General features: G+C 40.5%; 1 protein-coding gene across 7 annotated transcripts in view; it reads right to left on the reverse strand.

Annotated features, from left to right (window-relative positions):
• GNB1 (G protein subunit beta 1) overlaps positions 1-15,333 on the reverse strand; it is an 87,299-nt gene that overhangs the window by 11,581 nt on the left and 60,385 nt on the right. For all 7 annotated transcript variants that reach the window (XM_037881502.2, XM_037881504.2, XM_037881503.2 and 4 more), the window contains 3 exons: positions 14,449-14,555; positions 8,723-8,786; positions 6,408-6,570 (listed from right to left, as the gene is read on the reverse strand). In XM_037881502.2, the coding sequence (XP_037737430.1) occupies positions 6,408-6,570; positions 8,723-8,786; positions 14,449-14,555 (334 nt within the window). The remainder of the gene's footprint in view (positions 1-6,407; positions 6,571-8,722; positions 8,787-14,448; positions 14,556-15,333) is intronic.

A 15,333-nucleotide genomic window follows, 5' to 3' on the forward strand; every position in this document is an offset into this window, starting at 1 on the left:
GCTCATGTCCATTCCAATTAGGTGGATGCACTGTCGTCGGGAGCTTTTTCCCCCAGCACCACCCGTCTGATCAGGTGTGGACCCCCTGGAGTGGCACCTTCATGGCAGTGAAAATAGGTTCCTGCCGACCCACCACCTCTTCAGTTCCTTCTTGCCGGCTACTCCAACAGAGTGGAAGGCGGGCGAGTCTTGGAATGGACATGAGCAACAAATCTTGAAAAACAAGTGTTACGAGAAGGTAAGTAACTGTTTTTTCCTCTTCAAGTGCTTGCTCATATCCATTCCAATTAGATGACTCTCAAGCCCTAACTAGGAGGTGGAGTCGGAATTCATTGAATTGCTGATTGAAGCACCACTCTGCCAAATGCTGCACTGTCCCTGGGTAATAGCTGGGTAATAGCATAACAAGAGGTGAAAGAGTGAACTGAGGACCACATCGCCGCCCTGCAGATCTCCTGGATGGGGACCTGGGCCAGGAATGCTGCTAAGGAGGCCTGTGCTATTGTGGAATGTGCTGTTAGTGCTGGGACTGGAACCTTTGCCAGCTCGTAGCATGCCCCAATACAGGACATGATTCATGATGAAATTCTCTGTGACAAGACTGGGAGGCCTTCCATTCTATCTGCAACCGCCACGAACAACTGGATCGACTTACGGAATGGTCTTGTACGTTCAGTGTAAAAGACTAACGCTTGAACGTCCAAGGAGGGCAGCCTTTGTTCTCGACTATCTGCGTGAGGCTTAGGGATGCAAGTTTGGGAGAAAGGCTGGATGACGCCTAAGCTGTACCTTGTCTTTACAAAAATAATGGTATAAGGGGGATGGGAAGTTAGGACTTTAAGCTCCAAGAGTCTCCTTGCTGATATAATAGTGACTAGGAAGGCCACCTTCCATGAAAGGTAGAGCAATGAACAAGTCACCAGGGGTTCAAACGGTGCCCCTTAGCTCCTGAGAAACCTCCTCCACTGCTCCCGCATCGAGGAGTGTTTGGACCTCCTACGTGAGGAGATGCTCATGAGAAGAGTCCCTGAAGAGGGACAGGGAAGGGGGTAGCAGGGAGGGGAGGAGCAGAATTGGAGAGAATATCCCATTTCTACCGTGCAAAGGACCCAGTGGCCTGAGGTTATCTGGGACCAAGAACAGTAAAAGTGGGACAGACGGTTCAGAAAACAGGGGGAAGAATCCGGTGAGTAGATTAGTGCACCGCCCTCGGGCACACCTTCAAAAGGCTTGCTTAGAGCCTGATGACTGCCTTGACGAGCTCTGGCCTTGGCTGGGCTTATGCCTACCATTCCTGCCCTGCTTCCTTGAGAAGTCCTGCCTGGGCTGGGGAGGACAGAAGCGCTGCAGAGGCTGAGGTTTGAAATGATTTCGCTGGGTAGCTGGGGTATGTAGCCCCAGTGATTTCTATGCAGCCAACGAATCCTTTAGGCTGTGAAGCCTGGAGTCTGTCTGCTCTGCAAAAAGGCCCATGCCTGCAAAAGGCAGGTCCTGAATTGTTTGTTGTACTGTCTGACCTGGCCGCACTCAGTGTGGATGAGTGCCCCCGTCCATCTTCTTGTGCTGCTTATGTGGCACGAGAGTGCGAGCGGTGCTGTACTGCCTCCTCAGGCTTCGGTGCTAGGGAGCACTGGTGCCAAGGGTCTCTATAGCCAGAGTCCTTACTTGGCCCCGTTTCACGTACAGAGGCTGGAGCGCTCTGCATGGAGGTGCTCAGTGCCGGATCTTGACAGCTGGAGCTGGCTGGTGATGGAGGGCCGATTCCAACAGGATCTGTTTCAGCCTGAAGTTCCGTTCCCTTTTAGTCCTTGGGCGGAACGCTTACAAATCTTGCACCACTCTGTTCGGTGCGCCTCCCCCAGATACTTGAGACAAGATTCGTGGAAGTCACCCATTAGCGTGGGCTCGTGGCAGGTTCCACAGGGTTTAAACCCTTGGGACCAAGGCATGCCCCACACCCCAAAACGGGAGACCAATAGGGGAGGGGGAGAAACCCCCGGCTCCTAGTTAAGAAACTATCTTAAACTAGAAACAATTTACAGAAAACTGAACTACAAGGACTAGGGGAAGCACTTGCAAAGGCAAGCGATGGCAGTTCTAACGACTGTCACTGGTGGTAAAAAGGAACTGAAGAGGCAGCGGGTCGGCAGGAACCTGTATTACCACCATGAAGGTGCCACTCCACAGCCGACCTGATGGGTGCTGCTGGAAGGATTTTCCCCTGACGACTGTGCATGCGGCATGCACACATATAATTGGAATTGACATGAGCAAGCATTCAAAGAACTGTTTTTGCAGATGCTGCAGGTCTTACTGATCACTTGCTTTGGGGTGAGGAAGAAATTTTTTTCTTTGTGTTGTGGCCAAATTAGCATAGGCCTGGTGGATTTTTTCACCTTCCTCTGAGCATACTCCATGCATGGTCAGGTTAAACAAGGAAGAGGATTTAGTAATTCATGGTAGTACTTGGTAGTAGCAGGGATGTTAGTTTGTTACAACTTTCAGCCAGTTTCCAGTGCAGTTAGAAGGCTAAAAGGAATGGCTCCCAGAAGTGAAAGACCTGGAATTTTGCTGAGGGGCCTTGTGCTCATGGGATAGGGGGAGACCTAAGTAAGGTCCCCACCTTTTAGTCCGATCTGTACCCTTTACTGGGGGTGGTGGTCAGATTCAGAAGAGCAAGCTGAGTCCTAGGGGTAGGTCGAGGAAAGTCTACCCTGAGTTCTGGGTTATAAGGGAGGAGACCTGTAACCTCTGCACTGGAACCATTTAAAATACAGGTGACTAGGAGGGTAGTGCCCCTCCTCTCCATTAAGTACAACAGAGTTGCAGCCTGTTGCTTAAAATCCATCCGTGTCTGTCCTCATTCACCGCCAAGTCCAGATCCAGATGTCACCCCCAATTACAGCTTTATTGCAGCAGTCCTGCTTAATCCTGCACTAGAAGAGCAGTTAATTAAAACTGACCCTCTAAGATTTCACACTAACAAATGAAACCAATCACCTCTTTTGATGCATCCTTTCTAGGCCTCTACAATAGAGTATAGTCTTTCACCCTCTGTAGAGGCCATATTCACCCTTCCATGAACCCACATACTGCATTTTAGTGATCTTACTAACTTACAGGGCCCATCTCTAAAAGAGGCCACTGAACAGCTAAGATATATTGTAAAGATATTCTTGGCTTTTTATTGCTCAAATCTTTTTTTTACGATTTTGACATGCACATAGGCTGCATCATGGATACCCAACAAAAATGCATGTGACAGCTAGTTCCATTTTTCTTTACAACGGATATTAAAGAAAAGTACATTTTATGGATCATGGTTTGCTTGGTTATCGCAACTACTAAGTATCTGTTTTAGTGGTCAGTCAACATCTCTCTATTTCAAACAGAGTACACAATTCCAGTGAACCAGATAGCTAATCCATGCTTTGAAAGAAACACAAGAGATAAAAAGAAGTTAAGTGCCATCTACAATATAGTTTAACATATTTTAGTTATTCTTTTCAACAAACAGAAGCTTTGGAAGGTTTGCCTGATTATAACGATACATGTATGAATAACCTTGGTTTCCTTCAATGAACAGTTTTCAGAGGGTTCCCTTTACACTGTATAGGCAGAGGCTTGATCAGGCAGAAAACCAGCAAGAGACACAGCCCGCCTGATGTTTCCTCTTAGAGCTGTTAAAGGTTTTTCCGGAGTCATGCTAGCAGCCTCTGGACTAAGAGGACTCTGTTTTGCTGCATCTTGGGATTTTGTTCTTTACAGAAACAAAGGCAGCATAAAGATGACACACAGTTTCAGGGTTCCAACCTTGACAGATATAACTTATTACAAGCTGATTCCCTCCCTCAGGTTGCTGGGTGTATTATTACTGAATCTGCAAGTGAACAAAGGCTTGCTGATGTAACACTGAGTATGTCACATACTATGATTATAAGCACATAGCTACTGAAGTGACTGGCACTATGTAATATCTAAGATAAACAGAGTCCTGTTACGTGCAGTCCAGAATCAGCACAGGCACTCTTTGAACCAATGTTCCAGCCCAGACCTCAACAAGGAAGATATCAAGCCAATTTACATCCTATTTCTGAGTGGCTACTTCTTCCCATTAATCTTTCAGCTTCCTTTCCTTTTCCTCAACTGCACATTCCTTCAGCAGGTAGAAGTCACTCTAATGAATTACCATTTCAACTTCTGCTGTGATATGGGATGTTACCGCTGCAATGCTCTTGGACTGTAGAGGGGGAAGAGAAAAATCCTGAGCTCATCCCCTCCGCTTTTAGCTGCCTTGGTGGATCTTCTTATTTCAAGGAAAATGGAGCCCTTATATGGGTCCCTTTGTTCTCACAATCATAGCTCATTATCCAGTTTAACTTCTCTTTATTTCTAGTTATCACCGTCATTAGTTACTTTGATGAAAAAGAGTGGGCCAGATTCTGTGCCGCACCTCTGAAGAGAGAGAACCCCAGGAGGGCCAAATGTAGCCCTGTAGTCTCCAGGATTCTGGCATGGCCCTGATGTAGGTTAGAGAAACCCCAGAAGAAGCTGTAGTGCAGAGTACTCCGACCACTTTCCCTCCCTTCTGTCCACTTCTACCTGCAGCACAGGGCAGCAGTGTAGGACAACCTACACCAATGTAATGCTGAGGGGCAATTCCCAAGCATCCAGTTAAACTAGCTCTGTGCCCTCCTTCTGGAGGCGGAGCCACTTTAAAGGAGCCACTGTGGATCCTAGAACACCGGGCACTACAGTCCTAGTTTTTAGAGATTAAAAGGATTTTTTTAAGGCTTTCAGATATTTCTATGGCCAGCCAAACATCTCTACAGACTTCCAAGAATAGTAAGATACAAGTCATTCTGAGGTTTAAATCTGAAGTTCAGGTCAGAGGTTCTTAGATGTCAGTATCCTGAGCAGCCAAGTAATTAATTTTGGGGACTCCAAAGGAATTACCCAATATCAATGACTGAACATGTGGGGACAACAGGGTGGAATGTGGGTAAATACCTGCAAAAAAAAAAAAAAAAAAAAAAAGGAAGACCTTGAAAAACAGACCATGGTTTACACTGAAACTCAAAGAACCATTACTTCTGCCTTCCAGAACAACAAAGGTAATTTAGAGACCAAGACTGGAAACAATGGGCTTGATTTTCAGGAGGTGCTCGGCCCCCACAGCTCCAGGTGAAGGCAACGAGTAGAAAGGGCAGCATCTCTGAAAAATCAGACCTCAAATCTTTGAGACCTAATGAAAACCCAGCAAGATTGTCTAGTTCACAGAAATAAAAATTGGCACCAGCAGCCAGTCTGAGATATCTGATTGCACTCCACGATAAAACAAATGCATGACCAATTAGGTTTCTCTCTCCAATTTGAGTTTGTAAATGTAGTGTCCTTTCAATATCAGGAAAGAGCTTGGATACAAAAAAGAAAAAAAAAAAACCCCAAGCTTTAAGCAGATATGCTATACTGTAGCAGTTTTACTTTCCATAAAGAAAAAAAGAGTTGCAAAATGAAATAAATTCCCTTTTGTAATCACTAAATCTTCCCCTTCATGACTTCCAAAGACTAAATATTTTGACCAAACTACATTAAGCTTCCTAGGATATGGTTTTACAATAAGAGCCCTCTCTAATAAACCAGCACCAACAATGAGGTAAATAAAGAATAATTTAAGACTGTGGACAAAGTGTAAGAAGTTGGGACTCATGTATTTAAGAAAAAAATTTTGTCCAATTTTCTGCCACAATATTTATTACATATAACAAGAATTTGATTATTTTCAATTTGGGCAATGCTGCACTTGGCAACATGTTTTCTTTAAGGGATCATTGTCTCTATTTGGGGATGTGAGCAATAAAGATTTATGAAGCTGTTAGAAAGATTGGTGAAGCCATTATATTCATTATTTAAATGTTTAAAGTGTTGCAAAAGTTGTAACAAATATAATGCTTGTGAGCAACAAAGAACAATTTTTGAAGAAAGATTAAAAACTAAAGATGTATAAATTGGGAAGGTGATGACTGATTTTGGCATGGGGAAGGGGGAGGAGGGAATGTCACCTATTTGAAAAGCGAACACACAAGGGGGAAAAACGTATTTAACAAGGTGCAGAAAGGTAGACACAAAAGCTACAGGATCACACGATGATACTTAACTTTCAGGTTTAATATTAAAGAAAAATGTCTTGATCGAGACTAGTCTATGGAGTAGTCTTTCAAGGGAAATGATTGAAGCCTCATTGCTTGAGACATTTCAAATAAGACTGGACTGTATGTTGTAGGAAACCAGTCCTCTGGCATTGCAGGATTGAGTAGATGACCTAAAGGATCTTTTCCATATCTAGTGTTCACGATTCATCATGCGTTCAGCTCACAACTAGTTTACCCTTCAGAACTCATGCTCACCTGTGTGACCAGCCAGCTCACGGCTGACACGTACATTTCCTTCACGAGTTTTCAGGTTGTAAATGGAACAGATGTTATCAAGACCACCACAGGCCACATAGTTTCCAGAGGGGGCATATGCACAGGTCATCACCCACGATGAACGCAGGGGAATGGCATGGACCTAGAGCAGAGGCAGAACACATAATTTATCTTTAAGTCAATTGACCATCAGGAAGTTCTTATTTATATCTTCTCTGTAACTACACTACTGTAAAGGTAGCAGGAGGAAGAATAATGAAAAAGATGAAAAGTCCTTGTACTCCAAGGGCTAACCTTATTTCAGAAATAATTTGCGCATTTAACTTGTCAAAACACATAGTGTCTTAATTAAAACTTCAGAGTTGCACTCTAGCAGAGAATCCAGTTTAACAGGTAGCGCTACGAAAAGCCACAAGAGCTAGTCAATGGTTTTATGATTATAGATCGAGCACTATGTTTTAGCTTGAGAAAACACACTGGTGCTCAATTTATGGTAGGTAAAAAAACGTTAATTCCAGGATTATATATGACGAAGGAACAACAAACAGCAAAAAAAGACTTACTTTGACCCTCTTTTAATCCTGCCTTAAAACCCACTTCAACACTTACCAAACAAGTTAGCAAACCAAGGCCTTTCACTATTTAAACAAACTCCCCTTTTGCTCCCACATGCCATATACTAGCCTTTGCTGAGTAACCACAGTGTTATTAATGCTAACCCTGTCCTTCCTTCTCTAATCCAGACCTACTGACTTATTATTCCTCTTGTTGCACTGTGTTTGAAGTTAGTTTGTAAACTCCTTGAGGGATGGATCATGTTGTTATATCTATTATGGGGCTCTGTGAAATATCCCTGATTTCCTCATATTTCTTGACTAGGGATTAGAAAGGTGTTTGTCCCTCTATGCATACAATCTCCATCTATAGCCATTACAAATCCTGCGGTAATGGGTGTGATATAAAAGTACAAATAGCAGAGTAATGCTCTGTGCTAAAAATACAGCCAACTAATTGCAAAACATGTATCTTCTACCATGAAGCTAATAAAATGCCTCAAGATGGTTGTTCAAATCTCATCACTAGGACAGAACACATTTACGATCGCATTCTTTATTACTACTAACATCGTGCACAGCATAATTGCAATGAGCACTGCTTAGCCATAATGTGGCACTAGAATATTTTTAGACAACCTGTTTTCAGCTATAGACAAACTGTTTTCAGGTGTAATCTATTCAACTATTAATCAAAAACTTTCTAGTAATAAGAAGATGCCCTCAAATTTCTTGGATTGGAAAGTCTTTCTTTCACTGAGTGGATCTTGTTTCAGGGGGATGATGTACTTGTAACTAGAGCACTTGATAAAGAATTCTATTTCTGACTCTACCAAAGACTTCCTGTGTGACCTTAATCAAGTAGCAACATCTCTGTGATTCAGTTTTCCCAATTCTAAAATAGGGATGCAAGTCCCTGTTTTCAAGGGATGTTGAGTGTTAATTAATGTGTTCAAGAATATTGAAATCCTAATATGGAAATCACTGTAGAAGTATTTTATTTCCTATTTCTGCACTGTCTTTTTCAATTAAAAAAAAACACTTCTGCTTATTTAACTGCCATTTACCTGCTGAAAATTTTTATTTTAAGTTCTCCACAACCAGTTTTGTAATAATTTACAAGTATTGTTTTTTCATCCTTCATGGAATTTATTGTAGAGCTCATAACAGTAGCCACTGGACACCAACCACAGCCATGTGACCATAAACCTTCTGTAACCCTTTTTCATGTCATGTTACTACAGCCAGAAAGAGACCAGTCTCTTACCTGCATTCTTGTAATTCTCTGCTTTATTACAGAGCCCCAACTAGTATGGCTGTGCTTTGTCTCACATAGCACATTTCTGGGAAACGTTTGCTAATTAACTTCTACTCCCTCTGATGACAGCTGCTCCTGCAGCAGCGAAGCAAAAATACACTCACTGAACAATGAAATATTTTTAGTTTCTCGGAAGCTGGGTAAACATATTTTATATATAATTAATGTATATGTGTGTGTGTGTGTGTGTGTGTGTGTGTGTGTGTGTGTGTGTATATAATATATATATATATGTTATACACACAGACAGTAGCTAGGTCTCTAACCACATTGTTTAAAATCATAATTTTAGAGGTCAGGTGTTAGGCCTAAACTAAGTTTTGGTTGTATCCCTTTAAGAGCCAAGGTAGGTAAACAAGATTCCTCTCCTTTGTATTTTCAGTCAAATTTTAATTAAGCAGCAGTATGTCAATTACTCTCACCTTGTTTGTGGTGTAGCTATCCCAGATGATAAGTTTGCCATCCTGGGAGGCACTAACTAGAAGCCTGGAGAGAAAATAAGAACGAACAAAAACAATCATTGCAGGCAAATATGGAGAAAACAAAGCCAATTAGTTTCAAATGAAATGTTATCATAACTACTAAGATGTTTACATGAATGCTCTAAAAAAGTACAATGCAACATCAGTATTCTCTTAAATAACGTGCCTCACAGAAACAAGAGCAGATGCACTTCATGTTAAGTGTTAAATATTACAGCAGTTAACAACAAAGCAACTCAATAGTTGTTGCAATGTTATGTGGTTAAATCACAAGATAGGTAGTCAGGAGATCTGGGTTCCATGCCTGACTACCACTGACTTTTGGAAAAGTCACCTACCGCTCTATGCCTTCCTTTCCCCAAGCATGGTATTTTTATTTTATTTTTTTTAAAACAATTTTTCCCCTCCCAAAGACAGCAAGAAGTTCACTTTTTTCCGATTGTCAAAAGATTCTGAGGGTGGGGGTTGAGAAAACGCACACAGAGTTATTAGTAAAAGCCTATTTTAACTGCTTCCCAGTTATTCTCAGAAGTTCATCTTGTTTCCACATACTTTGCATTGTCTTCTACAGACCTTCCTTATTAAAGGAGTCTGGGAAAAGGACCTGAGAATTCTTCTTCCCACCCTCCCCAGCGGATGATCTACAGATGCACAAATCAGGAGAAGGAGAAGTAGCAAAAATAATCCCTAAACAGCATTGATGTCTCTTGATTCCTTTGAAACCTTGGAAATCACAGTGATAGGCACACTTAAAATAGGCAGACCCAGCTAATTATTTGGACCCTTAATAGAAGGCCATCTTCCCAATTTCTGCTTATTCTAACACATGGTAAAAAAGGATGTTTCAGGATGAAAGCCAATAAATACATAAAAATAAATAAAATCCAGTGTCTGAGTAGAGTTAAAACCCAGGCCGACAGAAAATTTAGTTTACAGAGAAGTACTCTGCATAGAAGGGTAGAGTGCAGGGAAGGAAGGGGCGGTTTTCTTTTGTTTCCTTTTGGGGCGGGGGAATCTCTCCTCTCAATGGAGACAGACTGAAATACACCATTTTGTCAGAGTGGTATTCTTGGTCTAGTTTAAAATATGAGCTTTTGTTTCCAGGCTTCTTTTATTTTTTGAAGAACAGTTTTTCTAACGCCAAGAACAAAAAGATTTCAGATTGCAGGAACCATCAGACAAAAACAGCTGAGAGTGCCTTTTTCTGTCTTTGGGAAGCAGATATAAAATAGAGTTCAGATATGTAATATTTCATGCTCTGAGTCCTGACCTTACACATTTTCTTTCTGACTTATTACTCGGGCTAAGAGTTTGGCTATTCATCTTAAAAGGTTCAAAGTATTGTGCCAAAGCACCACATCTTTTCAATTTCCAACTTAATATCTGTATGTGCAAACCTAATTCAAGTGAAAAGTCCAAGTTTCAACACACAAGTACTGTGTGATAATACCTATCACTAGTGTAACAGAACACTGGTCGTTTTCTAACTTTCAAAGCTGCTACTATCCTAGAGGCCTTTATGAAAAGTGTCATATTTAATTGTTTATTTTAAACACACACAGTCGTGAGAAGGGTCCACATCTCAAGCCAAGTCTCTCCTTTTAAAGATACATTCATTTAAAATCCAGTGCCTGGCTATGACAAATCACCTTGCCAAACAAACTGCTCTTAGCTTGCTATTAGATCATCTATTCACAAATCTGACTGCTCTATTTTTCAGATTATGGTGTCAATACAAGGGCTACTTTAAACAGTACAATTACAAATTTTGGGTTAAGGACTTTCATACTGTGTGTACGCAGTGCCTTATCCTTAATTGGGGCTTTTAAGTGTTTCTACAATACATGCTCAGGGTCTAACTGATTGCCATATTTTGAGTCAGGAAGGAATTTTCCCTGAGGTCAGATTGGCACAGACCCTGGGAGTTTTTTGACTTACTCTGCACGGGAGTGGCTAAGTCATTATGCAAGGTAACCTATTTCCCCTTGTTTTTTCCTACTACCCCCCCCCCCCCCCAGACGTTCTTGTTAAACCCTGGATTTGTGCTGGAAATGGCCCACCTTGATTATCATACACATTGTAAGGAGAGTGGTCACTTTAGATAAGCTATTACCAACAGGAGAGCGGGTTTGTGGGGGGGGGGGGGGGGTGGATGGGGGGGGAGAGAAAACCTGGATTTGTGCTGGAAATGGCCCAACTTGATTATCAGACACATTGTAAGGAGAGTGATCACTTTAGATAAGCTATTACCAGCAGGAGAGTGGGGTGGGGGGAGGTATTTTTTCATGCTTTGTGTGTATAAAAAGATCTTCTACACTTTCCACAGTATGCATCCAATGAAGTGAGCTGTAGCTCACGAAAGCTTATGCTCAAATAAATTGGTTAGTCTCTAAGGTGCCACAAATCCTCCTTTTCTTTTTGCGAATACAGACTAACATGGCTGTTACTCTGAAACCACAAAACATGGGTCACTTGCAGGTTTAAACTAGTGTAAATGGCAAATTCTCTGTAACTTGAAATCTTTAAATCATGATTTGAGGACTTCAGTAATTTGGGCAGTGGTCATAGGTCTATTACAGGTGTGGGTGGGCAAGGTTCTGTGGCCTGCAATGTGCAGGAGATCAGACTAGATGATCATGACGCTCCTGTCTGACTTTAAAGTCAATGAGTCTCTGAGAAAGAGTTGTGGCTGTGTTAGGCTACTCTACTGTGCACAGGTAAAACATTGTTGCGTCACTTGAGTCTGAGTTTTGAACTTTTAATCCAATTTAATGAAAATAACCTCTAGTCGGCTCCCCTTAAAATTGAGTTTGCTGATAAATACTACACTTACCTTCTGCGGATAACAGTATGACCTGATTTATCTATATATTAAAACTTCATGTCATACACTTTTGAGCCTTCTACTTCCGCAGGGCAGGAACCATGTATCTGTACAGTACTGAACACTTCTAGCACTTAATTAAAATTTCATTTAAATGTCACTAATTTCAAAAGCTTTGTTTCCAACAGATTCCATTTCAAGTAGCATGCCCTGAAATTTGTTACAAATCTTCACACTAAAACTAACAGAAAAAGGAGATAGTTTTCTCTGACCTTTCCATTTTAGTAATCTCAGGTGTTACTTACATCTATTTATGGTAACACAAACAACAATTTTCAGATTTTCAACTTAATTATGTCCCTTCAAATGACAGCATAATCAGTAAAACATTCCTACTGCATAGTAATCTTTTGAATCTCTCCTTTATTGTTAGGGGTATCGGCGCCTCCTAGAAAAGGATAAAGCTGTTTCAGAACTTGGAGGGGATGCATCATGTGTCAATTGTCTCTAGTGAAAACAGCTTTGCCTGGAACTTAAAATGTAAGTATCGTGAGTAGTGGTGTCTGTTTCCTACATGACTTTCTAAATATGCTAACAGTCAGAGTAATTTCCTGAAAACTGTATAAACAGACTGATTGGAAAGGGAGAAAATGCAGTGGGATGGAGATTGTTTGAAGTCAACTACTCTTTTTAGAAATCTGAATGAATTCAGTGTTCATAAAATGCAGAACTAAAATACACTGGGTTTAAACTGACAGTGAGGTAAGTGCTAAACTGCCTTCAACAATATAGCTCTGCAAAACCACCATCATGGATGTACTCTATAAAGATGAGACTATTGTGGACAGGTAGCTTTAAGGCTATATACCTGTTAAGGAGTGCTGATATTATGTTTGTGTGAGATCACTTCAACCAGAAGATGTATGTAAAGTCTTGTTCACAGATCTCTTAGGTTGTTGTATAATATATTTGAAAGGAAAATTTAAAAAAAAACCACAACTTTGTTTTTATAAAAGTTACAAAAATGTGTGACCGCCTTCACTTTTTGAAAGAAAGAATGTTAGATAAAAATAGGACAAAACAGAGATCTATGATCTTTATTGTGACATCAGAACTAATTTGGTGTTTCCTCTGGCTGGCTTTGCTCTAGTTGTACAACACAATCCTATTGCTAAAAATGCTTAAGTTACTGCAGGTGGGGGGAGACACCGGGTCATCACCCACACCAGCCCCTACTCTGTGGCTGCCTCCTACCTGTGTCAGGTGGCTGTAGCTCCCAGCCCTAGCTCCACAGGTGAGACCCTCCTGACCCAAATGGGGGAGGTCCCAGCACTCCAACTGGAGTGTCCGGTTTTTAAATTTTATGAAGTTGGCAACCCTAATATGCCATATCATTTGCAACATTGGAAACTATATACTTATGACAAGCTGATATAGTACTCCTATGAAATAAAATGATATTCTACAAAACATATGAAACTTCAAATGAAACTATTACACTGTGTTTATCTGTTGCTCTGCCAACCCTGAGCAATTCAGAAACTGAAAATAAAAACAAGTACCACTCCTTTAAAAATATTTTCCTCTGTATCTCCCCCTCCCCATACCCCACAACTAAGCACTTTGCTACTTTTGCACTAGGTATACAGTAGAACTTCAGAGTTATGAATACCAGAGTTAGGAACTGACCAGTCTCACACACACACACTTACTTCATTTGGAACTACGCAGTCAGGTAGCAGCAGAGACAAAATAAGTAAACAAACAAATAAAAAGCAAATACAGTATAGAACAGTATTAAACAAACTACTTAAAAAAAATAAAGGGAACATTTAAAAAAAGATTTTGACAAGATAAGAAAACTGTTTCTGCGCTTGCTTCATTTAAATTAAGATGGTTAAAAGCAACATTTTTCTTCTGTATAGTAAAGTTTCAAAGTCAATGTTCAGTTGTAAACTTTTGAAAGAACCATAACGTTTTGTTGAGAGTTATGAACAACCTCCATTCCCAAAGTGTTTGTAACTCTGAGGTTCTACTGTATAAACAGACCTAGGATTTTAAGTTACTTAAGAATAGAACTGCTTATCAATCTTGTGTAAACAAGCTCTGTACTTAAGACTGAATTAACAAGATCACCTTCATTAGATTAACAAGGCTCCCTTCAGTAATTTCTGTTGATTAGAAATGTACTTGCTTTGACCAGATTAATTCACATATTTACAAGATTAAAAAGAAGCTAATTCACCTATTCCTACAATGAAGGAATACCATGTCTACTCATTTTAAGATGGACAATTCACCGGGGTGCGTGCTTTAAGATTCTTATAAAACTACACATTACAGTTGTCATCAACAGGGATACCGTTAGCATCCATTTTTTAATTGTCTGGAAATCACAGAAGGACTAATATCCTGAAAAAAAATAAGTGCCTATTTTAAAATGCTTCCTCTAAATCACTGACAACAGTATTTTTCAGGCAAGAAGGGGTTGATATTTTGTATCTGAATTTAGATTATGATGCCAAAAATATGGAGATTAAAAGGGAAAAAAAGTGACATTTACTGTTGCTAAATTCTCTTAGTACCAGAATAGAAGCAAAGGTTATGCAACTTCAAATGAAGTAACCACCCCCACCTGCATCCAAGATCCCCTGCTCCTCAAAAACAGCTCCGGTATTTTAAAATTCTACTTCTAGCAGAAAGGACTTCAGATGGATTATAGGCATGACCTGAAATGATGGGACTGAATTTCTAATCATACTGTATGAAAAACCAAATTGAACTTTTCCACAAGATCTTAATGAAACCCAAAAGATTATCCTTCTGTGCCAGTGACACTCACCTGGAATCAGTCCCCCAGTGCATTGCATAAATTTTAGCCAAGTGCCCCCTCAATGTTCTTCTAGTACGCATCTGAATTCGACCCACTGGATCAATGTTGGCTGTGATCTAAATAGACAAGTTATTTTAGACCTTCGATTCTGCATTTATCTTACTCTCAGAATATTCAGATACTTATTAATGCAGAAACACTTATAGTAGTCTATTGCAGAAAACCAAAGGATTCAATGCACACATTTTGGACATGTTCAGATTTAGACAAACAAATTGACTAAGAAATATGTTAGTGCTATGCAGTATTTGCTTGGTTATTCTCTCATTTACTATTCTTCCCCAGGCCCAGCTCTTTATCTGAGCATTGTAGGCAAAGCCCTAGCTAAATATAATTGCACAATATTCCTCTGAAAGAACATGCATGTTATCCAGGCCCAGTGGGAAACAACTGCATGCATTAGAAACTCTCAGAACCCGGGGCAGGATTATGTTCAGTTTCTATCTTCTGAAGCCTCTAGCTTTAAGATTACTACAATTTGTGGCAGAGGGTTCCCGCTGTGTTTCCCCCCTCCCCCCACAATAGAGATGCATTCAACAGAATAACGCAGCTTTCTGTTTTTAAAGAGGCTGAGAAGATGGGGTGTTTGTATCTGAGACTTTAACTGCACCTAACATTTTGAAGATAAACTCCCAATTTAGATCTAGCATAAACTGCCTTTTGAACAGAAGATTTTCAAATGAGAATATTAATATTTTATCTAACTTTTAAAGCATAAAAGTGTATTCTGGAATGAGTAAGTGAGTAGCAAAGTGAGGAAGAAATCAATACACTGTCTTTATACCATTACATTTAATATAAATAGTGTCTCTGGCCTGGAGCAAAGCGCTCACT

This window comes from Chelonia mydas, chromosome 18 (genome assembly GCF_015237465.2).
Source record: "Chelonia mydas isolate rCheMyd1 chromosome 18, rCheMyd1.pri.v2, whole genome shotgun sequence".
Taxonomy (NCBI): Eukaryota; Metazoa; Chordata; order Testudines; family Cheloniidae; genus Chelonia; species Chelonia mydas.